At 41.2% G+C, this 25,177-nt stretch overlaps 1 protein-coding gene across 1 annotated transcript; it reads right to left on the bottom strand.

The window, feature by feature from the left end:
• Nucleotides 1–5,716: 5,716 nt before the first annotated feature.
• LOC137271736 (dopamine beta-hydroxylase-like) lies at nucleotides 5,717–19,221 on the bottom strand. Its single transcript, XM_067804146.1, has 10 exons — nucleotides 19,205–19,221; nucleotides 15,988–16,177; nucleotides 11,828–11,957; nucleotides 11,479–11,577; nucleotides 10,859–11,050; nucleotides 10,085–10,239; nucleotides 9,490–9,733; nucleotides 8,099–8,195; nucleotides 7,311–7,590; nucleotides 5,717–6,707 (listed from the first exon to the last, which is right to left on the bottom strand). The coding sequence occupies exons 1-10, from the start codon at nucleotides 19,219–19,221 to the stop codon at nucleotides 6,423–6,425; spliced, it is 1,689 nt and encodes a 562-aa protein (XP_067660247.1). The 3' UTR covers nucleotides 5,717–6,422.
• Nucleotides 19,222–25,177: the final 5,956 nt, after the last annotated feature.

Below are 25,177 nucleotides of genomic sequence, written 5' to 3' on the forward strand. Positions count from 1 at the left end.
CTCTTCTTTCTGCAAAACAGTGTGACAACATATACATATTCCTATCCTCATAAGCAACCTCTACAGAAGGCAGAGAGTACCCTCCATACCTACAAAAACAGGAACTTCTGTTCATGAATCTCAACCAAACAGTAGTTTGTGTCAGTTGTTCGGAAACAGGATCGGATCCTGCCATATCGGCAACATGATACAAACCCACGCAAGGGCTGAAGACACGAACAAAAGGCCCAACGATATAAATCATTTCAGGCACGACAATACCGATACCGTTAGATACAAGCCTCCATGACTTGGAACGTTTCTCCCTCCTTCCCACATAAAAGTGTCATGCCATGGCAATATTGCTGGATATAAGCCTTCCCACATCAAACTTCCGTGCCATGACAATACCAGTGTCATTGAGTATCAGTCGTCATGGGTTGCGTTATGTTTAGCCTGCTTTCTACTGTCATGCCATGACAAGTGACATTATATATAAGTGTGTTTGGCCTGCGTTGCTCCTGGTCTCCTCCGCACGTCAAACTGGCATGTCATTACACTAAGGTAAAATACTAGTCAAACTACTACTACTACTTTCTGGATCAGTCAAAAAGTATTGCATGTACAAAGGGGTGATAATGCAATTTGTATCTCATATCAAGACAACCAGCTGTATTTAATGCACCTGCTATGGCATGTTTCTTGACTGCTGTGGGCAAGTATAGTGGACACTTCGTTACACAGTTACAAACAGACCATAATGCCATGGACTTCATGTGTATTCAAACAGCCACATACACCTGTTAAACAGAGCCCACTGACGCATAATGTGGACACAGAAGTATAAATCCTTATTTTCCAAATGACATGAAATCATCAATGCATGCTGCTACGAGGGTGTGTTTTCTGTAATTTGTATTGTTATTGATTAAGTGATAGTTATTTTGGGTCACATTTCGTAAAGTAATAGAGTTTTAGCGTCACGCCTTTAAGGTAGCGCTTTGGAGTGTCTTCCCGTTGGTGTGTTTTGACCGAGGTGGATAGCGAAGGTTCCATACTTCGCTTGAATGCTCAAGAATCAGTGACTGTCTCTATATAAGGTTGGTTGGTGTGTGATCCATTTCCTTAGATTTGATTCTGCTGCATTGAAACCTCTATAGTGAACCTTTGTATCGTGCTCTTTGGTTTATACATAATATTGGATATTTTAGACTTGTCAGTTTTATATGTTGCTGGATCTGAGGGGATTTCTTATACCTTTTGTCACGGCAAATTATTCAGTGTAACAACGCAATTTGGCATGAAACGCAATCTAAGACACGAGTACATGCTCTAAGGTCTTGTACAAAGCGAGTCTTGGTATTCCTTTACCAAGCGATATGCAATGGTATTGCTTCATTCACATCTACAACTACCTGAACACTTGTCGAACAGCAGCAATTGACACATAATGTACATACAATAGTATAGATATTAGGGCCCAAAGTGACATGTAATTATCAATGCGTTAATGTGAACAGCAATCTGAGGCACGTGTACATATCCTTACGTCCTGAACTACCTCATAATAACAATGACCATATGATGACACGGATACATGATCTGAAACGTATATGTCCAACAATAGGAAACACGAGTGGATGTGCATGGCCCCCTATTGCAAAGCGATCTTTGTAGAAAGGTGATCTTAAGTCCCATCCTCATACACAGACTTGAGATGGCTTTAACACGAAGATGGATGTGTGCATCAGGGCCATGAAGTGACTTCAAACAGGTATGTATTGACACAAATCCATTGTTTGATATGGCATCCACAGTATTGAGACACTTACATATGTCCTTGGGTCTATTTCAAATACCAGTAGTTAGAAACAATCATGTGTTCTGACACTAATTTTGAGTCATTAGCACCTGTTTTCATGTACCAACTAACATCGAGTAGAAATGTGTAGGCATGATTATACATTAGAAAAAAATAATCATACTTTTAGAAGTGAGTTTGTATGTTAACCTCCAGCTCTGACACTGACAAGGGGTAAACAACATTGCAAATTGAAGATCCAAACTCACATGAGGGAACCCTAGAAATATAATTCGTGTAGAAATTACCCGTCAAGAACGGGTTTGAAGTTGTCCTTAGCAACAAATGCTTGTCATAAGGGGTTGATGTCCTTAGCAACAGATGTTTGTCATAAGAGGTCGATGCTTATGACGTTAATCACTGGGCAGTCTATTCCATGTCTCAGTTATTTACAGGAAGCCGGAAGTATAGCAGGAATATTGCAGGGTGTGTTGTTAAACAAGAATACACACAAACACTTCTTGTCCCTGGGTACAAACGAAAGACGAAGACCAATGTATGTACCAATGAGTTAAACGATAGTGTATAAAGTATCACAATATTTGCACTGAAATCATACTTCTGAACTAGTGGTCTTATCTTCTGCAGATTCGGCATCAAGGTTGGTACTTTTGATCCACCATCCGGATCTAAAGTCGTCGCTGATGGATGCGAGGTGTTGCTGGTGAAAACTGGTGACGACACCAAAGACTGCATCTCTGGAGAAGCTCTCGTTAAAATCATTCTGCCTAATTTCAGACATCACTCACTCGTTTATTTTACATAAAAGTGAATTAATGTATATGAGAGCGTTATGTTTCCTAAATATCAATGTATGTATGTAAAAAATATGTAATTTAAAATATCGATTGGATGCATATATTATAAAATGCATATGGTTTGACAGTGTGTACCGCTCCCTTTGCTGCATGCATTTCTGTGGACAAAGCATACACGTTTCTCTTCATAGCATGCATATCAAGCGTCACAACATGGATATGTCTCTTCATGGCACCCACCCACTGTTTGCCTTAGACAGTAATACATTCCTGACAACTGTCTATTGTCAAAACACGGTGTAAGGATTCGCAACACTAACAAGGCAAAACAACTGTTCAACAGTATTCTACACGGGAATATAGGACAGCATGCTGTCACACCGTGATATTTCTACCCCAGTATTTTGTATCTGCATTTAATAGAATAACGTCTCTTGGAGTCTTTTGGAGCGTGACATCTTATTAGAAGCCGTTTGGCTAAAACACGGACCAATGCATTGCAAACTAACTCGAAGACATAAACCTACAATACTCAAGGAAACACCACAGCAACTCTGTGATGTGTTTGCAGTACTTCTGTCCCCCAAATAAAGGACGTTGTTGAACAAACTATCCATTAAATATTGACACAGTCTGTTTCACGAGGGACTTCAAGGTGTTCAAGAAACACGTGCACAAGTGCTGACAAAGCTATTGGTTCAAAAACCTGTGCCGTGTCGTCTCCATCTTTTCTCGCTTTTGAGCCAAACGGATTATACCATGGAGTGGATTGTTAGAGGCATAAAGCTACCATGGCCATGGACTTTAACACTATATGTGTTTGTGTTCCTGTGCTCCTCCGGAGTGTTACTGTCGAAAACGTTACCTCTTCACGACACACTGCTGAAACCAGCATTCAACAGCGCTTATCAGATCATTCTGCACGTACAGCTCCATATCAACAGACACATCTCAGGTTGAACTCTGATCAGCCAAAGCTGTTTAAAAGGTACGAAGTCCATCTTTCAAAAATGACGCAATTCCGGCTTATGTTTTCACGTGAGAGTGACCGTGGAAAGACGATAGACTTTGACTCACCTCCACACAACAAATCAGACCATATTTGTAACATCAAACGTGTGTGTGTCCAAGGACCGTAGTTACAACATGATATATTGTGTGTTACAGAGGCCTATATTTTACTTGAATCAAAAGACAAAAGGGCAATGGTGTCGCATAGGGCCCTGTTACGCCATTTGAGATAGTGACGTTGCCACTAGTAGCGAGGATATGTAATACTTCGAATATTTATTTAAGAGATAAGGTGTCTGTTTTCAAATCCAGTGATACGTTGTTAAGCTTCGCTAATGTCAACAAGGCCTTCCACTTGACATTTTTCACATGACTTTTTTGTTGTTTTTCTTTTAAATGGCATATAAACTTTTAAAGTTTATTGGTTTAAGTAGACTTTGACCACAACGTTCCCATTCATAGAGTTTTGTTAGCAATAGTGTACTTTGGACAAAATACGGTTGTCGTCCAAGCTATATTTGGGTGCAGCCGCATTTAACTTTTCGAATACGGCACGTGTAACTGACACCTTATTACCAAAATCTGATGGTATATTTTATTTTGCTTTGTAAAATTTAATTAAATTACAAAAAATAATTGAAGTGGCGTAAAAACTTCATATTTTGCATAAACTGAAATACAAGAAACTTATGGAAATTGTGAAAACTGCATTGGAGGAGCAAAACCTGTTTTTGAAAAAAATAAAAAAAACATTTGACGAGGAAGCTAAAACGGTTTAAAATGTATCGTACCAATATCGTACGACCAGACTTGTAATTTGTTTTTAAAGAAAAATGAATTCATCAAAGCGACGAAACCTTTTCAAACGTCAAAGGGACCTCTACTTAAAGCAAAGTAGATTGCACGGTACGGACTGTGTCTTGAACACTTGTTTGTAAATCCCCATCAAATAGCGTGCTGGCTGATATGGGCTGTCACTTTTTCGCCCTGAAAAAAACGATAGTACGAAGCGATATTGCGACATGGCCACACGATAGAGCACTGCTACGATACTGCCAAAAACGACACAGCGATAACACGACACGATATAGCGAAAACGTGAAACCACATGGCGATAACTCGACGCGATTTTGTCGTGTTATCACCATTTCGTGTCGTGTTATCGCAATGTCGCGTCGAGTTGTTGCTACTTCTTGCTGCGTTGTCACATACGGTGTCTTGTTATCGCCATACGGTGTCTTGTTATCGCCATACGGTGTCTTGTTATCGCCATACGGTGCCGTGCTATCTCTATGTCGTGTCTTGTTATCCCCATGTTGTGTCGTGATATCGCTGTTTCGTTTTTGGCTGTATCGTTACACCATATCGCAATATCCTGTTGTACTATCGCTTTCGATATCGCCTTGATTTTTCAGTGAAAGGCCCGAATCAGCCACCATGCGTAGTGGGCATATGGGGTTGAGTGTCCCTATCCTCGGGCACATGTCAAATGAAATGCAGAACATAATATTACTGTTTTCTCGAGTCAAATTGTTCTCCACGTCAAATCCATGAACACTTCTTCACTGTGACACGAATATTCACTCACGCTCTTTGTCCATGTATGGCATTGTTCATATAAGATGACTCTTGGATCATGATTGGTTGCTTTGTTGTTTTACGCCGCATTCAGCAATATCCCATTTATATAGCAGCGGTCTCTATATAATATAATCGAGTCTGGACCAGATAATTCAGTGATCAGCAGCATGACCATCAATCTACAAAACTGGGATACGAAGGCATTTGTCAACGAGACCCGATCCCATTTGTCGCATTTTAAGACCAGCAAGGTTTGCTGGAGACCAAATTTCACTCTGATCTTCATGAGTGTCCTTTGTTGGAGAATTCCACTGCACTGCTGTAAAGATGAGATCGAATCAGTGAGCCTAGTGGTTAAAGCAGTCGTTCATAAGACCCGGGTTCGAATCCCCACATGGGTACTAGCCCATTTTTTGTGTCCCTCGCCGTGATATTGTTGGAATAGTGCTCAAAGTGGCGTAAAGCTAAACTCACTCACTCGCAAAAGATTGAACCAATAGTGGTAGTGAACCGTGTGACCAGCGAAGAATGAAATATTGTTTATTTCACGATAAGTGTTGTTCTATCATTATAAATATATGTACTTTTAAATCACTGATGAAAACACCCTGTTTGAGCAAAGTCGACAAGGAATAATCAACGTCCATAACTCAAAGAACAGCAACAATCTTTCTTTCTGGATACAAGAAACACAGATATCATTTCTGGGGATTCGAACGTACGTTTGCAACTTCATGGGATCATCAACTAAACGATGCTTGTTTTATGAGGGTAGGTAGTTATTCCCCTTAGACCGAGCGAGGTAACGCTAGTATTAGAAATGACATCTGGATTCTTTGCTTCCTTCATCAAAAGATCTTTGAGGGCCTTCTTATGCGTTCAACCATTTTGTAAAAAAGTTTTTAAAAAAATCTTGCAAACTGGATCATAATCAGTGGGAGCAGCTGCCATGGTTTTGATATTCACACCAAGTCTGGTTTGTAACTCACAGTTCGATCTGTACGTTACACTAAATAACCAAGGCAATGAAACAAGAAATTAAATTCAGTTGATTATAATTTCAGATTTATAGAGCCACGGCAATATCCTCGCAGCCAGGGTCTACCACTACCCCGGGTTAATCACTACACTACTCCAATCGCCCTTGCGATAACAACGATGCATTTAAGAGTTGAAGTCTATTACGATCCGAAATCAGCAACTGTGATATCATTGATTCCACCCTGAGAACTTTACAATATCGAGGCAATTATAACTGCTACGACTACGCCAGCCACTACGGAAGATGCTGTACGCGCACCTGAAAACGGAAACGGAGTGTCCGTTGGATCAGCATCCCCGTCACATGACCTCAGCGCATGCGCAAATTTAATCTTATCGGGATCACGTCCGTCTGCAAATCCATGTAGCAGGTATTCCCCAAGCTGTCCCTGCAGGCAAGGATGAGTGTTGACTCGCTCAAGAACAGCAGGACATTCCGGTCTGCAGGGGCCGTAATGGTTGCAACTGCCCATCACCTGAAATAAATGATCATTTGTTAAAAACAAACATACAAGCATAATCTTCAAATTAGGGTAAATAATATATGCTATCTAAAACACGCTTGTCTCAATTAAATAATCATGCGATCTCCTTTTTCAACCGCCATACGATATCTTTTTTAAAAATATCACATACAGGTGTTTGAATCTATTTACATGAAGCAATTTTCAATAGTCACTCATAGCTTAGAAAGTTTCCACTTGATATGAATTTCCCACATATACCGTTGAGGAAAACCAGGGGAACACAAAAGTTCAGTTTGGATAATTTGGAGGGATAAGCATAGAGAAACTTTTCAAAGACAGGTATCGTATAAGTGGACAACAATTTCTCCATCTCCATCAGACTATATTCCCCATATGGGCACAATGGACGAAGCCCATTTCAGGTGTCCCCTTCCATGATATTTGTGATACAGGCCTCGTGTATCTCGAAGTGAAAACTGATTCACCCCAAGATAGTTTCCGATGGTTTCCTTAAACTCGAAATTTACATTTTCAAAAACAAATATACATATACAAAAAATGTAAATAGTAACAAGTAAGGGAGACTGACTTGGTTTAATTCTCGTAGTTTACCTCATTCACCATCACTCGCATTTCAGGACTGGATAGGTTTCCAAAGATTCGGCTGTTACATCCGTCAATTTCTTCATCCCCGAATTTGCAGAAATCCACGTTCTTCCAGGTAATGCAACTTCCGCTCATGTTTTGTTCTGGGAAGTAGGAGAAGAGGCCAAAGCACATCTCATCGTAGGATCCATCTCCGTACATGGTTGTGCGGGTCTTGGACAGGGATCGGTAGACGCATGTGGTCTTTAAACTGTCTCCCTGTCTCATCTCAATGGGGGTGGAGTACCTGGAAGGTGACATTGTTATGCTTTAGCTGAGGATGAGTTCATGGAAACTGGATACTGCTCATCAAAAGATTGCCCTGTTTTGCACTCACGGGTTTAATATTTCGAATGACCATCCCCAGGTTCTGAAAAGCAACGGATCAACCGACTGAATTAATGTGTGGTTCATCATTTGAAGAGAATATAGTTGTCTTCAAGCACCGATCTCAAACTAATGGACCCATATCCCTTACCCCTACGTTAACTCTCCTCAGCCTTATAAGACGTCCATCTCATACATGGGGTGAATCCAAGGTTAATCACTCTTCTCCTAGACTATCCCCAAGCTCGGAATTGGGAAATCCTAGCTCATTCCATTTTGACATAAGAATCCACAGTCATCGCACTTTGGAATGGTAATTCATGGTAACCCTGAACCCTGTTCCACCTCAGACGGATTGTCTCAGACGGATGGCCATCTATTAGTTCTACGTTAAGAAGGCTGATGGTTACCTTAATCTTCAAACTTACATTTTCATCTGGGGGCTGTCATAGGAGTATTTGGCATCGTCGATAACTTTCTTTACCATTTCACCATTACGGAACAACTCGACCTCCTCTTTGTACCCTGCAAAGAACAAAGCCTCTGATATACAATATCTATCTATCTATCTATCTATCTATCTATCTATCTATCTATCTATCTATCTATCTATCTGTCTGTCTGTCTGTCTGTCTATGTGTGTGTAAATATGTCGGATAATGATAACTTTGAAAATGCATCTATCTGTCTACAACTGTAACATTACTACTTGATGTGCCTGTCCTTTCCAATTACTTTTAAGTAATTGATTGTGTGTACTTTTGCATATATTTATTGATTTGATGATCATCAGGTGAGTCAAAACCCATGATGAAAACAAATAGTTCAACAGCTATTTTATGCCAAGGTCGTTGGACAGAATTTCAAATTTGATGTTGATTTTGTTAATGACAACGTACTGCTGTAAGGAAGTAAATCAGGTGTTAGTGGAGACACTTTCTGAGAAGCCATTGCATCACGTGTACATGCAGTGTGTGGAACAGGTTTTAGTTATGTGAAACTGAGGGCTTTCTTTTTGCTTCTCAGGAACAATCCCCAAAATGTAATCCTAAAAATAGTGAGTTAGTGAATTTAGTTTAACGCCACTTTTAGCAATATTCCAGCAATATCACGGCGGAGGACACCACAACATGGGCTTAGCGTACTGTAGATTCTAAAAGTAAACATCAATATAAAATGTCGATTATGCACTGAGACTGCCCAACACATTTTCAGTGGTTGTCCTTCCTTGGAACAAATAGCATAACTTAAACAATTTGATGGCATGGCTCCTCCGCGATGCTTGTGACTTTGACGCCAATGTACATCCATTGTTACGTCCAATAACAAAATGTATTTAAACTTCTTTAGAATAGCCCAAATGCAGCCTAATAAAACTCCAAGTCAACAACCCTGATTTTTATGATGGAGTCAATGAACTTTACTGCCCCTGTGGATAGCAACGTGATTGGCAAGATTCAACCTGAATACTGTTTTACATTCCAAACACACTGCCGTCAGGTGTCATGGCGCAGATCAGGAGAGCTCTTGGTTTCTCCACTGGGAGCTAAGTCCTGGGTAATGCTGAATACTTCAGAGTTGGAAAGTCTTCATATTCTCCCGAACGCTCTTGTTGAGTTCGACTAGGCAGCGCTTCCTGGGAAAACTCCTATTTATTATCGGCGCTGTTTATAGAGAGGGGCAGTGACCCTAAGCTGACGACGAGCCTTACCGGCCTGACTGTGCCAGGACCATACGAACCTCAGCTCACTGATGCATACTATTTATAATCTGTGAAACATAATAACAATGCGTCTGTCTGGGAAGGGAGTTACCTTACCCAGATAATGCATATGGCTGAGACCCGACGTTATGTAGATATTCCCTTTCATCAGTTTGTTGGTACACTCCTCTGTGCAGGTCGACTCAAAGGTAGACCGCTTGACACCAGGGGGAATCTCCAGGTACATTTGGCCAGTAGTTAAGAACCCAGCATCGTACTTTCTCAGTTTCGGCGTGTAATACAGAGTCATTCCAGAACTGTCAACATAGTCACTCCTCAACTCGGGATTGGTCCAATGGAACTGGAACAAAATATACCAGAATGTTAGGGAATAAATCGTGAGTAATAAATATGTTATGTTTTAATCTTCTACGACACATGGATAATGCTATTTAGAAACATCAAATGTAAGATATGTCATATCTAGGATTGCACTTTCTCGGTGAAGTACAGCACACTTTTTTTGGGTTCAGTCCCATTGGAGACGCGAGCCAACACTTTCAGAGTCAGACTCCTAATCAGCAGCACACGACTTCAGCCGTCTAACCCACTCAGCTACCGCGGCTTCAAGAATATTTATAACATATGTTCTACGACACGAAACTTAGATGTACTGTTCCTCATATGAGAACTGCTTTAATAGGAAATGTACCTGCATCACCATCCTCTTGCTGCCACTTCGACCTATGCGATATCCAGCCTCTTCGTATTCACACGTTCCATCAAGACCAAGGGTCCACAAGCCAAGAAACTGTGTACATCCTTTCTGGGACATGTAACATGGTGTGGCGTGATCTGGCATGACAGCTGTCAACATTGAAAAAATATATTGGCGACTATACCTTTCCTTTGTAAACAAGATAATCAAACCAGATTTATGGTACACGTGTCAATTGCAGTGCTCTATTTTGACCTGTACCAGCGCGTTTTTTTTACGAACAATAGTCTTGCTGTTTTAGGAGAACGGGTACCTCGGGAGAACGCGAAACGCCTGGTGTTGTGTCTTATCTTGCATAGTTATTCATAAAACATTCTTACGATACTAGCGGAATCGAATGATACAATTGATGCAGCATTCTGTCGGGCTGGCTATCGATATGAATCATACATCGATAATTGTTACTAAAATATCTGTAATTATCGGAACGTATCAATATACATTTCACTTCACCAGTGAGTGGTGCGACGGGGTTTTTCCTGAACATAATGTACAAGCACACCATGAATAAAATCCAAAATTATTATGCCAGAAAATTCTTTTATCTTAAAGGGTAATGTATGATCTTATCGCTAACACAATTTTCATTTCGATAATCGATGACTCGACGTTTTCCAATCGATGATATTTACGACAGTCGATCGTCCTAGCCACCCTTAGTTTTTGTCATATTTTCCTTAGATTTGATAGATATGCACAGAAAACTACCGTCGTCGTTGCATCCAAACAGGACGATGTGGTGCATGACGTTGGAGTTGTTAATTTCTGGCTTCGTGGCAATCAGGTGGTAGTCATGAGACATGTCGATGTACTCGCTGACGTCGAAGGTCATGCAGTAGTAATTGGTCTCCGTCGGAGGCACCCTCGTGGGAGGATATCTCAGAGTGAAGTTCTTGACCTCTGAAGAAAACTCCCAATTGCATTACTTTGGAACTTGCATATTTCAAGAAAATACAACGTTGTGGAGGTTCAGCGTAAACTAAATCATTATCACATGTCAGCATGAAAAGGTAAAATGAATATTTATGACTCATTTTATCAATACATTACTTTGATCATGCTAGAAATGGACAGAAATTGATATTTAACCATGGCACCTTTCATTCCCTCATTAACAAGTCTAATGTCGATAAACAGGCGAGGTATGCTCGAAACGTTCATAGCCCTACGAACTTCATAAGCCCATTCTTATCACACAGGCTACGATCAAAGTGAAGAATTCTTAGGGCAATGAACATTTTCGAGAATATGGGCCCAGGTACTTTATCGTCATCTGTGGGTTTATGTTGGTCAGGTTTAGTATAAAACTGATGAGATGTTCAACTTACCAGGTTCTTTGGTGGCGTTGCAAATAAACTCTCCCGCTGTACAAGACACCCAGTCATTCTTGGCCGTGCACTGAGGACTTCCCCAGGGGTCACAGATACCTGAAGTGAATGGGGTGTTGTTTAACGCCTTTCTCAGCAATATTACAGCTATACGCTGTAGCTCTGGATCAGACAATCCTGTGATCGACATGATGAACATATGTCCTCTCACAAAGGATACGATGGCATGTATCAATCGAGGCAGCACCCGATCCCGTTAGTGGCCTCTTACGACAAGTATGCAGATTGATTCTTACCCGGATCTTCACGGGTCTGCTTGAGTGAACGTCAATGGGTATCATCTTTTTACCTGGATGCGAGATATTGCTGGTCCTCTTTGGGAACTGACCGGGGCTCCAAACACAATCAGGATCTCCTAACTCTTGGCCATTGGTCATTCCATCACCATCGGAGTCTTTCTGGCAGAGCTCTTTACTCCACTAGAACAGAAACAATTACTCTAGACCATTTTTGCATAGCAACTACAATAATGTTAGCGTTTTGCTGACATGGGATAGGAACAGTCCAGACAGTTATGTTAAGACGTGTTGAAATATACACAAAGAAAACAGTTAAAAACCCCCTGATATTTTCACATTGTCGAATGAGAAAAGCACTAATTATCCACAATGGCCATGAAATCCCCGAAAATGCTGACGTCATCTGCAAGAACAATCATCTGGTAAGACGGAAACACAACAATGACTAGCTGTGATTGTTATTGAATATAGATTACATCATGTTATTCCAAGTACCGTTTTTACCATGAAACAAAGCTCTCCAACGTATGGGGATACAGGTCACAGAAAAGACGTCAACATTGTTATTGTCACTTAAAAATGTTCCTAGAAGACACTAGGGTATGTCTTACGGAATGAACGATCAGTACCAATTGGAGCCGCCACGTACCCGGATGGCACTCTCCACTCTACGTCTAATGCCTGCAGTCAGGCGTCTGATCTTTTCTCGGGTCAATAACCTCCACTCGTCGTGCAGAGCTGCTTCCAACTGGAGTAAATTCTGTACTTGGGGTTCCGTGCCTAGATTCGTCGCCCTATAATGTCCCACACATGCTCCAAAGGGTTCGGATCTGGGCGTAATGCTGGCCAGGGTAGAGTTGTCACAGCACTGGCCCTAAAGAACGCCAATACGTCACGTGATCGGTGAGGCATGGCGTTGTCGTCCATGAACTGAGGACGAGTAGCAAGTGGATGATTGTCGAAATGTGGAACAACACCTGCTGCAGAACGTCGCGGATGTACTGAGCTCCAGTTAAGTTGCCTCTGATGGTGACCAAATCCAGCTTACAATCATGGGACAGGCATCCCCACACCATAACAGAGCCACGTGTACGTCCATCAGGAACGTGAATTAAAAATCGACTTTCATCTGACCAATGAAGTTTCCTCCAGGTCCTCAGATTCCAGTTACGTCTGGCCAAGCACCATGCCAAACGGTCACGTTTATGGTGGTCTCTTAACTAGGGACGCTTAACGACTTTTCTGGCCTTTAACCCTGCTGCTTTGAGACTTGGTAACCACATTCTTTTCAGTCGAGGACTTGTACTGAAGGGTTCTCGTCGGACAAGTCGAAAGAGTTGCCTGTCTTTTCGTGGTGGTGTGACGTGAGGTCTTCCCAAACTTGGACGGTCCACTGCACTTCCGGTCTGTGCATGCTTCCGGATTAAGCGCTTACAACAGTGTAATGGTAGTCCAGAGTTCGTCCTATCGTCCTAAAGGACATTCTTGCCGAATGCCACGTTCAGTGATTTTGGTCAAATACCCAGTTGGCACCACCTTAAATACCCAAAGATTCACTTGGTCCACACTGCTTTTTGCGATCGTGGAGCGTAGCATGATGCACGTACACAGGCGATGCAGACGGCTGTCACACATCACTGGTTACAACGCATCGTTCGAATCCTACTCTTATTTAATCCTCATAATTGTACTTTGTTTAACTATTTCGATTTTTCAGAGGCGGGAATTCATGTAAATAACGGGGGTTGCTTAACTTTTTTCTTTGTGTATATAAGGTCAATACAATTGAGTTGGAGGCAAAGGTTGCATGTTCTTAGATCGACGCATCAGTGTCATCAGTACTTTTGTAAACTTATATACGAATACGTCGCCACTAAAAATAAGAGGAAACTGTAAGCTGTGATTGAAGATATCACATAATCTTGACTTGAATTATGGTAGCAAACTAGGGCTTGTTAGATGGTTTTAAAATCGCATATACATAGAGACACTACAGCTAACGAGGTTATAATAATTTCCACTACATCTTACAGTGTACTTAATACGATTACATTTGCCTCAGTTGATTATTTGCATTAGTGGATGGTGTAAAGGGATTCCTTGTGAAACTAGTTAGTTTAAACATATTTTATTCACAGTGTGAAAAGGATTGGGGACAAGTTCTTTCAACTTATAAAACCTCTCTCCAAAGACATTTACAGTCACTTATCACAAGAAATTATTAAAAACAGAGAAAGACTGAAGGATAACAGAGGGAAATGTTCTATAAAAATGTGTATAAGAGAAGACTACTCGAATCGTTCAGATTTGCATGTGTATTGATGTACATTTTTGAATATAATTTCATTTTTATGATTTGTTAGATCTGCAATGCCGTTTAAAATAACAGATAATGTAATCACAAAGTTACTACCACATACATCTTGATTAGCTCTAAGCATGACCTTTCTATATTGATTGTATAAAAACACATTCTAAGAAATAGTGATGACCATTTTCGCACTGGTTTACACATGCGCAGGATGGACAAGTGATTAGCCCTACTCTACACAGATCGTAACTTAGTCTACTAGCTTCGGGGCGTAACTGAATATGTAAAATGTTAAATTTTCTGATGCCGTAGGAAAAGTACGGTGTACCTTAGTTACATGATGTTGCTATGCTTGATTTAAACTTTGATAGAGAAGTACAATTTCTAACATCTGTAGATAAATTGTTCTACGATCTTGTAGTCGATGGGAAAAACGACTCTTGAGAATTTGTTATTCTTGTTCTTGGCAACAGATATTGTTTGAATTTCTTAGATTATATTGACTCCTTGGGCCCACGCATTGAGGAATTATTTCTTAATATAATAATATAAACTGGACTTTTGTTGTTTTGAATATTATAGAATAAGGACAATATTCGTATATGTGAAACTACAAACTGCTTTTGATGATCCACAGCATGGAATACGTCAGACTGGACAGAATGAAATAGAAAGAGACGAACAAGAGCTAAGACAAAAATTCCTGATGTGGCAGTTGGGTGGCTTGGAGGTTGTGGCGTTAGCTCACCACAACAAAGACACTGGTTTGATTCCCATGTGAGTTCAACTATGAAACCCATTGTGTCTATATTGCTGGAACATTGCGGTGTAACAAAATACTGAAACACTGACTCTAGCTTCTGAATATCCGGGTTAGAATTGGTCTTCAGTAACCCATGCAAAATAACAAATCCTTGTTTCTAGCGAAAGTAAAAATAAGACTATTTGATCGAAGAACAGTTTCTATGTCACAAAACACACATACACACACACACACACACACACACACACACACACTCTCTCTCTCTCTCTCTCTCTTTCTCTCTCTTTCACTCACACACACACAACAGTTTCACAGTTTCTTTTTCAGAAAAGTTTCTGTTTCACAACCTTGCGGAAATTGATCTACTTTACAAGCTCTGATATGGAACAACGGCAGCATTAGGGCAAGGATTATGTGACTAACATGAATAACATATAGCCTGATATCAGTATTGAATTTAGATCAATCGGCGATACTATTAAATCGCATATCTCCCTCACGTGGCAGTAGACTTAGTGCAAAGAATCCCACGCGATATTGACTGGGATCCGACAGAACTAGTTTCGAATGCCGATTTTTTTAAACACGACCCAATTCCGGGGCAATGACCAAGCGTGATTCGAAATTTGCCCAATATGACGCCTTAAAGTCATCCTCTATTTCAGCTTTCCTTCTCCAATTATTACCTGTTCCCAAACGTGGATCGTGGCTTGACTTCGCACGTATTTGTGTTACTGTCTGACCAGTCTCAGAAATCTGTTTATTTTTACTAGCTGATTATAAATATCATAGCAAAATGAACATTGTTTTCGTACATAATCCTTATGATTGAAAGGATTAGCGTTATGGTTAATGGGTGCGAAGCCTATTTCTGGTGTCCCCTGCCGTGATATTGCTTGATATTGTTTTACTGCCTATCTTACCACAACAGACATATTCCTACCTAGTAAGTGCGACTGAGTATAGTTTTACGCCGCTTTTAGCAATATCCCAATAATATCGCGACTGAGAACACCAGAAATGGGCTTTACACATTGTACCTATGTGGATAATCGAACCCGGGTCTTTATCGTGGGGAGCGGACGCATCAACCACTAGGCTACACCACCGCCCCTATTCCCACCACATCATCCTACCTGATCCACTCCTTCGAAATCGACACCAAATGGATTCCTGGCTCCCCCACCCTGGGGATTCGTGTGACCCAGCCCCCGCCATAAGAAGTTGGACTTGCAGGGATGGGGCACGGCGTCGCCGTTGGGTAGAAGGTCTTGGTAATGCCGATATCCGCGGGAGACACCGATGGTGAAACACAATACTATGAATCTGAAAGACGTTGAACAACAATTTGTTAAACTATAAGCATGTTGATTGTCAGTCAGGCAAACTTGGTCTCCGTAGTTTTCGTTGCACTCCTACACTGACTCTAACAAACCCTAGTAGGAGGGCGCAACACGCAACCTTTGAAGGATCTATGACCGCCCAATCAAACGCGAGACGGCCGAACGGATTTAACCAATCAGACAAGAGCTCCTGTTTAGGGTTTGGCGGGACTTATGAATTCCCCAGTCACTGTCACTGATCCCTCAACAAATGAAAATCCACATAAAACACAGATATTTGACCAGTAGTATATGCACGTATGGCGTTCGAGTGACCTGTTTACCATTAGTCAATATTTCCGCAAGCTCACATTCTTGAATAGTGACAATAACGCGATTTGTAGCGACTGTTTACTCACTGTTGACAGTATTGTAGCATGCTCCATGTGCATCGCCCGGAAGTGATCGCACTGAAAATAGCATTCTGAATTGTTCAGGCACAAACCTTTTCGCTATAAAAGTTCAAAGGGTACACGTGAAAGTCCACTTTCGCTATTTGGTAAGCCGTGTTCTGATTGGTCAATTTCAAAGCTTACCCGCCGCGACCTCCTGCTTGGTTTTGTTAGATTCAGTGGAGAAATGTAACAGAAAATACTGAGACTAGGTTTACTCAGACTGGGTGATTGTAATACTGTTACCATCCACTGAAAAATGTACTTCAGTGTCAGATTCGACAAGTGTCGTATGTTCTCTCAGGAATCTCTGTTTTGTAGTTTGGTTTTGCTACTGACCGACCCGTGAACGCCCGGGTTAGAATTGATCTTCAGTAACTCATTCTTATCGTAAGAGGCGACTTATGGTACTGAGTGGTCAGGCTCACTGACTTGGTTAACACATATCATAGTATCCCAATTGTTGTTCGTACTGTTGATCACTGGATTGGCTCGATTATTAACAGACCACCGCCGTATAGCTTGCTGAGTCGTCTTAAAGGTTAACCTAACTTCACTCGCTGCGCAACAATAGGTATCCGTGTACATCTATGGTGAAACACACAAAAAAGCAATCTGAAAGAAGTTGAGAAGTTGAAGTCAGGCCACAGTAACTGAGTGAGTGTGTGAGTCCGTGAGTGATTGAGTTGTTTGGCGGAGGTCTGTGAATAACCGAGTCTGGACCATACATTTCAGTGATGAACAGCATGAGCATCGGTCTGATCTGCAAACCACGTCAGCGAGTCTGACCACCCGATCCCGTTAGTCGCCTCTTACTACAAGCATATAGATGCCCTTTGTTGCTGAAGGCCTGTTCCTAACCAGGAACTTCATGGATCTACTGGACGATAAACCGGTAAATGTCGACTTCTGTGCAGAGTTCTCACAACAGCCTCAGTTTCGCATTTTGGTTTCGCTGCCTAACCTTTCGGAAAAGGGCTCTTTAATGGCGTAAAGGATATCTGCCACAAGATTAGATATGAAATTCCTCAAACATACCCTAACCCACAAAACAGAATTACTCCCTTAACGCGTTCCAGGATTCATAGTTTCGAATCCCATACTCAATCTAATAATGTCACCCATTGTTCTTTTAAAATGGAACGAAGTCATAAACATTTGATGCTTTAATGAGTTTTCATCAACGCGTATTACATAAGGGTCTCTCCCACAAATCAGGGGATACTCTTGGGCAGAATCTGACTGTTAGAAAGTTGAAATCATCTCTTTTGTCACAGCCTTGAGGAGAGTATTGTTTTTTTGTCGCTGTTAACCTTTATATCTTTATCCATAGATCTTATATACGTATAGTAAAAGAAACGCAACTCTGGCTTTTTGTCAAGTTTTTTTTTAAATAGAAGAGATAAACATAAACGCTTAGTTTTACTTTTTATTTACTGTCAGTATATAAAACGCTTGTCTCAATAATTCAAGTTCAGGGCGGAAATCAGTGGAAGGATATTGGCTAATTGATGATCGTTCGATCTGCAGGTTTAATTATCCCCCTCATCAAACTGACACAACATGATGTAACTAGGACTGTCTATCGATATAGATAATAGAAATCGATAATCGGTAGCTAAACATAGATTGATTACCGACGGCTAATTGATGATCGTTCGATCTGCAGGTTTAATTATCCCCCTCATCAAACTGACACAACATGATGTAACTAGGACTGTCTATCGATATAGATAATAGAAATCGATAATCGGTAGCTAAACATAGATTGATTACCGACGAACGTCGGAAACGCAACTTTGAGCAAAAATATCAAATATATCTGAAAGAAAATATATTTCACATTACTGGTCAGTGTTGACATGCATTGCATGACTAATTAACAAAACATATTTTAGAAGCAGACAATGGATGAAGTCCTAAATTTGTATGTTGTATGAGAAAATTAAAACGTTTTATCTATATGTGTAAGACATTATCGATAACAAACTTTTCACATCGACAATGGATAATACTTTTTCCCATCCACGGTATTTCCGATTATCATTTTAGCCAGCCTTACATATACACATAGAGTGAGTGAGTGAGTGAGTTTAGTTTTACACAATATTACAGCTGTATGGCGGCCGTCTGTAAATAATCGAGTCTGGACCAGACAATCCAGTGATCAACAACATCGATCTGCACAACTGGGAACCGATGGCATGTGTCAACCAAGTCAGCGAGGCTGACCACCCGATCCCGTTAGTCGCCTCTTACGACAAGCATAGTCGCCTTTTATGACAAGCAAGGGTTGCTGAAGGCCTATTCTACCCCGGAACCTTCACGGGTTCCATATACACATAGAAGCAAAAAGGGGTATACATGAAAGTGCGAGTATTTCTTATCATTTTCCACGTTCCTTCACAAGACATGTATTGTACTGTGTGTGAAATTCTGGAAATAGATAAAGGAACACTTGTACTTTCATATGTTCCTTTATTTGTTTCCATGAGTATATAACTGGAATAATGTTTGAACTCACCCACTCACTCGGTCACTCACTCCAAAGACCAAGTTCGGATGTACTAAACACTTACCCCTGGAAACACTTCATACTGCTGGTGACACCTTTGGACTGAATATATATATAAGCCAACATAACACTCTTTTATACAAGACGAAAACCATCTTTAGAATGTGACGCATCAGAGACTCCTTTCTCACGTGAGAGTGACTGTTTCGATTTACGAGACAATGTGTACACTAAATCAGAGAATTTGTTTGAAATCTAAAATGTGGTCAGTTTCTTGGTCATATTTACTGCATAATATATTCCCTTTTAGTAACTCCCTGTTTGTTTTCAACATGTGTCAAACGGCTAAGCATCAACACTGTTTGTATTGTTAGACACGGTGGAGTACCCGAGCCCGTTCGGATTCCGGTGAACGTTTACCGTCACTGGGTTGTGCGTTCTTCTATGTTTGTTTGCTTCGGGCTTAGAGTCCCTTTAACTATCAACGAGTTTTAAGTTACTCTGTAAAAGATCGTTCATATGTGGTAAAAACAAACTTTACAAAAAGTCGTATGTTAAAAAAGTACACTAAAAACTCACTGCAGAGAGGAAAACAGGACTGTTTCCTTTCTATCATTATTTATACGGATGTGCACTTAAGGTCAAGTTTTATTCGTTGCGATTTAGTACAGTTTGACCTCATTTCTGTACTATACTACGTATCTGTCCTAACGTGGGTCTCGATCTACAAGGCATTCTTAACTCTATGACGTGACTTAACGTTTTTAAAGTATAATTTATCATACTTTCAGATACTGTGTTGAAGATTTTCAAACATTTTCGTAACTTTATATTTGTCTGTTTACATTTCATATTTGATGCCATGTCATCACAATAACAAAATGCATGAACCATATGCAGTTATAGAAGTATTTATTTCAAGAGCAACAACGCAAATAGAGTTTTATCGTCTTTTAAAAATCTTTCCGATTAAACTTAAGTGTTTATTCGGGGGTGCATGGTGGGCGAGCTGGCTAAGGCGCCAAGCTAGTGATCCAGCGAGGTTGAGGTTTCGGGATCGAGCCCACCTGTGACCGCGTGTAAAAACCTTGGAGTCAACTTTGTGTGCAGACTCTTTCAGTGTTGTCACAACCCCTAGTGTACCCACGAATCCGTTGGTATATGACCAGATGGTGGCCACATGAATACGTGCATACACCTAGTTGCGGGTACAACAACGTTCAAACTTGGACTGTGACTGTGTGTCCCAGTTCACCCAGCTGTCAATTGCGTACCTCATTAGGATGAGAGAGCCACAATAAACTCGGTGCGCTTAGTGGCAGCAAGAGTTTTATACACCCCAGGGAGTTGAGCTTGAAATATGATGTGCTGTTGAGATTGACATCCAGTGATCGAGAGAAAAATACAAGCGCCTTGAGCATGCACTACCGCGTGGATATGTGCGCTATATAAACATCCTATCTATCTATACACCTGGAAATTAATCAAGCAACACCCCAATTTTTTCTATTGGAGCAACTTTGAAGTGTTCTGACAATCAAAATATGCCGGGTTGATATAGTTTGACACTTTTTTATTCAACAGACGATCTCTGACAAACAACTTAAAGGGAAAAAGTATCAAGACTTTGCTTTATTGCAACGAAATCCAAATTCTTAAAACTGTCTTAAATTCATGAAAAAATGGACACAATTTACTATTCATCCACAGACGTTGTTGTCAGGTGTATTAACACAAATGTCACATGGAAAGAAAGAACAGTCATCTGAGAGTCTGCACACCGACTTTCATCAATATCTAGTGTGTCCTCCCTGCGCACGCACCACCGATTCCAGACGCCTCCTCATTCCTTGGATGAGTCTCCGGATCTGATTCTGGGGGATCCTGTTCCACTCCTCATGCAGGGCAGCCGTCAATTCGTTGAGATTATGGACTGGTGGGTCTCTCTGCCTCACACGACGGCCAATAAAGTCCCACAAATGTTCAATGGGGTTGAGGTCAGGGCTCATGGCAGGCCATGGAATTCTGTCAATTGCATTTTGCCGCAAAAAATCATTTACAGCATGCGCCCTGTGAGGTCTAGCATTGTCGTCCATAAATATGGGTCTCGTTGCCAGAGGATGGTTCTCAAAATGAGGTACCACAGCCCTGTCAAGAACCTCCTGTTGGTAACGAACACCGTTAAGGTTGCCACGGATGGTAATGATATCCAACTTGCAGTTCATGGAAATGCACCCCCATACCATAACGGAACCTCCCCCAAAGGCCACAGTCTCCTGGATGTTCCGTGGAGCCATTGCTGTGTTCCTCTGCCTCCAGACCCGAGTACGACCGTCCACCATGTGCAGCAAGAACCGGCTCTCATCTGAGAAATGGACCTTCCTCCAAGAGGCAATGTTCCAGTGCAAACGGTCATTACACCAGGCCAGTCGGGCTGCCTTATGGGCTGGAGACAGTCTGGGTCGCTTGATTGGCCTCCTTGCCCGGTATCCTGCAGCTTTCAGACGATTCCGAACAGTCCTGTTCGGGATGGGTCTCCCTGGAAGCCACTCCTGTCTCAACCGAGAGCTCGAGTCGAAGGACCTGCGCCGTACAAGTCTCAGTAAAGCTCTGTCCTCCCGGACTGTGGTCTTCCTGGGTCTTCCTGGTCTAGGCAGGTCTTTAACTTCATTAGTGGCCCGGTATTTTTTCAAAAGTTTTGAAATTATGGAATGATGTCGTCCGATTTGAGTCCCGATTTGTCTTAGAGACATACCAGCATTCCTCATGCCGATTATTTGCCAACGAGTGGCCTCTGATAATTTCCTACGTGCCATGACATTGAAATGAATGAAAAACCGAATGCAATCGACAACCTGCGCTTGTAAACACCCCAGGGAAAAAGTGCATTTTTCGAAAGTTGAGGTTAAAGCAATGCACGTGCGCTGTGCAAGCTTCACGCGCGTCATATCAACCCATGAAAAGCTCATGCTGTATGTCAATACATCAAAATTGAATAATCAATCATCAAAATTACTTCGTTAAACTTTGTTAAGTTTTTATGTGTCTTTGAATTTGGTGTTGCTTAATTAATTTCCATATGTATATATCTAAACCATTCATAAATTACCGTGTTACACTTTTTTAAAAAGTATTTTTAACGATGCATAGTATGCATCACGATGCATAAAGAGAAGATGAAAGATGAATTGATCTTCAGAAACACGCCTCTCTCAAGAGTCGACTAACGGGATCGGGTGGTGAGACTCGCTGATTTTGTCGTTTCATGTCATTATATCACAACTGCGTAGGCCATGGCTCATGATACAGTCACTAGATTGCCTGGTCTAGACTCCATTGTTTACGAACCGTCGTGTTGTGACAGGGATACTGGTGAGTTTCAACGACCGAGTTACGCCCTCTGAAGTGTTTCCAAGCTGGAATATAGTCTGTGTGCAATGTAAGCGAACCGTTAAACAATAAAGTAAATAAAATAAAGTGAATAAATATTGCGAATCCTGATAACTTTACCTTGCTACATTATGGAATACTGTAAGGGACATTCTCGCGATCTCGACCTTTGGAAACAAGCCTAAAAAGCCAAAAGTGCGAGAATGCGAGATGGCGAGAACGCGAGATTTGGCCCAAATCTCCCGTTCTCGCGATCTCGCATTCTCGTGTTTTTGGTACAGAGCACGTTTCTGTCAAAAGTCGATAACACGAGAATGCGACATTTCTACATGCTGTCAAATCTCGCAATCTCGCAAACTCGACTTGTCAAATAAGGCCACAAAAACACGAAATCGCAAGAACACGAGAATGCGACATTTCCTTTTCTCGCGTTATCGCGTTCTCGCAATCTCGCTTTTTAGACGTTGGCGTTGCGCATGCGCATTATCCCCAGGTCAAGGCGCATGCGCGAGAATGCGAGATCGCGAGAACGTCCCTTACAGTATTCCATAGCATGGAATACTGTAAGGGACATTTTCGCGAGAATGTCCCTTACAGTATTCCATAGGTTAGAGTTTGTCTTCAGCAACCCATGCATGCTTGTCGTAAAGGGTGACTAACGGGATCGGGTGGTCAGACTCACTGACTTGGTTGACACATGCCATTTTATGTCAGTAGTGTAGATTGATGCTCATGCTGTTGATCATTGATTTTTCTGGTCCAAACTTGATTATTTACACACCACCGATATACAGCTGGAATATATAGTGCTAAGCGCGGCAAACCAGCAGAATAGAGATGCAAGTGAGGTGGTAGGAATAGTTTTGACTGCAACATTAAACCAAGCCTTGTTTCGAGTTGTGTTGTGTTATAACTGAACTACTTTTCAAAGGGGCTTTTCACCTTACTGTACCACTCATATTAATCCGCTTTGTCCTTCAGATAGCCTTGTAGTCATGGGATTCGGTCTTCAAGCCAAGCTATGATTATAAGTGTTAAATACGTTGATCTAAAGGAAATTAGAGGCACACTATCACTCGCCACTTCTCTAAAAATCAATACTGCATTTCTTTTAATAATACTAGCACCCTCCAGCCAAGCTACCGTATCATTTATTGCGTATAAGATTACAATATGAACTTGATAAGTTCGAAGAATTAAAGCAACGTTGTATAAAATCGATTCTCCCGATTTCGACCGACTAAACGTTTTTCAAACTAACCCTTATAGGGTTATGCCCCTTGGAACGCTCTTTATAAATATCCAAAACGCAACGTGTGACTGAGGCCAGTCTGAAAAACAACGCAACAACGTGTTCGACAGTTTTCGATGTACGGAACAACTGTTCACACTTCAAATATGATAAGTGCTATCTGTTTGGAAGTTTCAAGTATCGATTTCAGGCACGTCGTAAGGTATATTACGTCTTTTATTGTATCAGTAGGAAGCTACAGTGAGTGCATATATCCCAATATATACCACAAACAAGAAATAATGGGAACACCCTAATACTTGATCATCATGTGTAAACTTGTATAAACGTGGTGAGTCATTTATTCTTTCAAGTAAATGAAACTTTTTCTGTGCTTAATGGACACTTTGAAGGACACTTTGAAGGACACTTTGAAGGACACTTTAGAACACGCAGTGAAGAGACTGAATCAATATCCGTTAAGTTAAGGTGAAATAAAAAAAAACAGCGAAAAACAAGGGTGCTAGAACACACCAGCATCCAACAGCCTAGTGCATATGGAAGACAGACGAGATGAGTACTTATCTGCAGCAACCAATGCTTGTCAAAAGAGCCGACTAACGGGATCAGACAGGCTTCTCGAAGACGCTGTATTGACCAGTTGTTGTGCAAGCAGCAATGCTATTGGTTTGCAAGCATAATGGAACAGTACAACAGCTTGTGGTGGAAAGCTGTTAGCAGTTCGCTCGTTAGCCAAACGTCTGGGTTCGATTCCTATGATTGTTGAAGTGTGTGAAGACAAGTGCTGGAGGCACCTTTGGTGATATTGCTTTACAACTGCTAAGAGCGTCAAAAATCTGTCTCAACCAAGAACTGTATGAAACTGCAAGGCATCAACACATTAAGGCCTTAACGCCATACCTCCAGGTGACGTAATGGCGGTACCTCTTTTTATAGAAAATACGAATCAACGTGGACCTGACTAGAACATTTAGCGAAATGGCAACTATGCCGTCTCATGATACGGAATATCTTCTTATAGATGTAGAGAGGTGGCGGCGTAGCCTATTGTTTAAGAAGAAGACGCCGCTTTACAGCATGGGTGCCATACGTGGGGTAATATTGCTGAAAAAATGTTGATGTAGATAATTAAAAGCATAACCCTCGAACGTTTTGCTGATAACACGATAAAGTTAGAATACCTGCCCTGTGACCCGCATTTCGCAATCTGCCTCAAGACCGGAGTGTTTACTCAACTTTATTGAAACAAGCTGCTCGAACGGACTGACATTGACTGTGAGTTGGTACAGTCCGACCAAATTACAGTAAGTGAAACAATAATATAGGCACAGGTATAACAAGCTATATTGAAGTCACATCTCTCTTAAAATAAACATCGATATGAACACGTTTCGT

Source organism: Haliotis asinina, chromosome 2 (genome assembly GCF_037392515.1).
Source record: "Haliotis asinina isolate JCU_RB_2024 chromosome 2, JCU_Hal_asi_v2, whole genome shotgun sequence".
In the NCBI taxonomy this organism is placed as follows: Eukaryota; Metazoa; Mollusca; class Gastropoda; order Lepetellida; family Haliotidae; genus Haliotis; species Haliotis asinina.

What these genes read in the sequence shown, in the direction of transcription:
- LOC137271736 (XM_067804146.1), bottom strand. An exon ending in GTTTGGATGCAACGACGACG is followed by an intron (nt 10,240 to 10,858) that starts GTAGTTTTCTGT and finishes CAATGTTGACAG; the next exon opens with CTGTCATGCCAGATCACGCC. An exon ending in GCAAGAGGATGGTGATGCAG is followed by an intron (nt 9,734 to 10,084) that starts GTACATTTCCTA and finishes ATTTTGTTCCAG; the next exon opens with TTCCATTGGACCAATCCCGA.